This window comes from Oncorhynchus masou, chromosome 6 (assembly GCF_036934945.1).
Source record: "Oncorhynchus masou masou isolate Uvic2021 chromosome 6, UVic_Omas_1.1, whole genome shotgun sequence".
Taxonomy (NCBI): domain Eukaryota; kingdom Metazoa; phylum Chordata; class Actinopteri; order Salmoniformes; family Salmonidae; genus Oncorhynchus; species Oncorhynchus masou.
This window is the reverse complement of record NC_088217.1, coordinates 36,961,453-36,963,952: the sequence shown is the minus strand read 5'-3', so window position 1 is coordinate 36,963,952 and position 2,500 is coordinate 36,961,453. Positions and strand designations below refer to the sequence as shown.

Below are 2,500 nucleotides of genomic sequence, written 5' to 3'. Positions count from 1 at the left end.
GTGTTAGAATGGCCAAGTCAAAGTCCAGACCTGAATCCAATCGAGAATCTGTGGAAAGAACTGAAAACTGCTGTTCACAAATGCTCTCCATCCAACCTCACTGAGCTCAAGCTGTTTTTCAAGGAGGAATGGGAAAACATTTCAGTCTCTCGATGTGCAAAACTGATAGAGACATACCCCAAGCGACTTACAGCTGTAATCGCAGCAAAAGGTGGCGCTACAAAGTATTAACTTAAGGGGGCTGAATAATTTTGCACGCCCAATTTTTCAGTTTTTGATTTGTTAAAAAAGTTTGAAATATCCAATAAATGTCGTTCCACTTCATGATTGTGTCCCACTTGTTGTTGATTCTTCACAAAAAAATACAGTTTTATATCTTTATGTTTGAAGCCTGAAATGTGGCAAAAGGTCGCAAAGTTCAAGGGGGCCGAATACTTTTGCAAGGCACTGTATGTGTGTGGATAGCCTGCATGTGTCACTGGGTGGGGGGTTATGAAATGTTTTTTTGTGACTAATATGTACTAACTCTATCTCCACCTCCCCCCTCTCCCTCTTCCACCCACCCGTCTCCTCACCCCTGCAGCCATGTGTCCCGGGGACCTGCAGCAGCTGTGGAAGGAGGTGTCGGGGGTGCAGTCTGCAGAGGAGGCCTTGAAGCAGCAGCACACTGGAGAGGGTCTGGACCTCAGCACCAACTCTACCTCAACCTCTTTCCCCAAAGCAAACACACACAGCAGCCTGCACAGCCTGCACAATGGACAGGACAACCACACCCCAAAGAGAGACAGGTACAGAGACAGGACAACCACAACCCAAAGAGAGACAGGTACAGAGACAGGTACAGAGACAAGTACAGAGACAGGTACAGAGACAGGACAACCACACCCCAAAGAGAGACAGGTACAGAGACAGGTACAGAGACAGGACAACCACACCCCAAAGAGAGACAGGTACAGAGACAGGACAACCACACCCCAAAGAGAGACAGGTACAGAGACAGGTACAGAGACAAGTACAGAGACAGGTACAGAGACAGGACAACCACACCCCAAAGAGAGACAGGTACAGAGACAGGTGCAGAGACAGGACAACCACACCCCAAAGAGAGACAGGTACAGAGACAGGTACAGAGACAGGACAACCACACCCCAAAGAGAGACAGGTACAGAGACAGGTACAGTTGGCTGCATTACAAACGTCTCCCCGCGCTTCAGAGCAGATATCAATAAGTGTAAGGCTATGTGCATATACCTCAGGGGAATTGTTTCATACATGGGTTCACTAAGTTATTGTTAGATGATTGCAAACAAGCGTGGCTCACACACACACACACACACACAGCTCCGATAGAGCTAATGAGAGTGTGATGTAGACAGATAGTGATACAGTGTCTCTGATGTGACCTCCATGTGCCCTGGAGAGGAACTGTGCTGGAACTAATTCACACATAGTTACTATGTCTTTAGACTGCCTCTCCTTGGTTTGACAAAGAGACTCTGTGTATTACCATGCTGTGTGTATGTGTGTGTAGGGTGTGTGTGTGTAGGGTGTGTGTGTTATACTCCAGTGTAAACGGCACTCAGGTCATTTGATATGTGGTGTTTGTTGTGTGTTGTCTGGAGAAGGGCACAGCCTACTCCTCTCCTGCTGCCAAGGTGCCAGTTGAGCATGAATGTCTGGGTGAACATTATGACATGGAGGGGAGGGGTGACTGACAAATGTGTTGTGTGTGTCGTGCTATTATTTGTATGTGTTTGTTAGTTGCCTGTGTGTTCAGAGGAGATTGAGGGTGTTAGGGGTACATCTGTATTCACCTGTGGGCTGTTTCTATCCCGGCTTTAAGAGCAAGACTCTTTGAATGGATCTCCTCCTTCAGCAAGGCAGACCTCGGAGATGAACACCTCACGCCTTACTCCAAAGGTGGCCCGCTATCCAGTAGCCAGTGAGTCTCACACACACACACACACACACACACACACACACACACACACACACACACACATAGACCTGACATGCCCAGAATGAGGACATTCTCCCTCTGTGTTGGGGAAGTATGAGCGCTAGCTTAGCGCTAATCTCCTGTGTTATTTGGCAGGCCCATGCTAACAGGGAGGCAGAGGAGGCTGAAGGGAGGAGAAAGGAGGGGGCTAGCATGCTACAGCTAATGCATGGCTGATGTGAACGGGTGTGTGGTTTTCCAGTAGTTTGTAATGTCTGCAGTTTGAGCAGCTTCTGAACTGAGAGTAGTCAACCACAGCCAACACACACACACACACACACACACACACACACACACACACACACACACTGGCAGTGGTTGTGCTGTGTATCTGACCAGGGAGAGGGGAATAGGGGAGGAGAGGAAGGGAAGAGTGTGTGCTCGTCTTTGGGATGGTCCCATCTCTGAGAGGGATGGTTTGTGTTAGGCAACCCTGTGATGTGGATCTGGGAGAAGCCGCCTCCACCCACCCACGCACACACACATATGCACATTGCTGTT

General features: G+C 48.8%; 1 protein-coding gene across 6 annotated transcripts in view; it reads left to right on the top strand.

Annotated features, from left to right (window-relative positions):
• Nucleotides 1-2,500, top strand: part of foxp4 (forkhead box P4) — a 200,783-nt gene that overhangs the window by 159,495 nt on the left and 38,788 nt on the right. For all 6 annotated transcript variants that reach the window (XM_064968599.1, XM_064968595.1, XM_064968596.1 and 3 more), the window contains 2 exons: nucleotides 584-788; nucleotides 1,844-1,942. In XM_064968599.1, coding sequence (XP_064824671.1) covers nucleotides 584-788; nucleotides 1,844-1,942 — 304 coding nt within the window. The remainder of the gene's footprint in view (nucleotides 1-583; nucleotides 789-1,843; nucleotides 1,943-2,500) is intronic.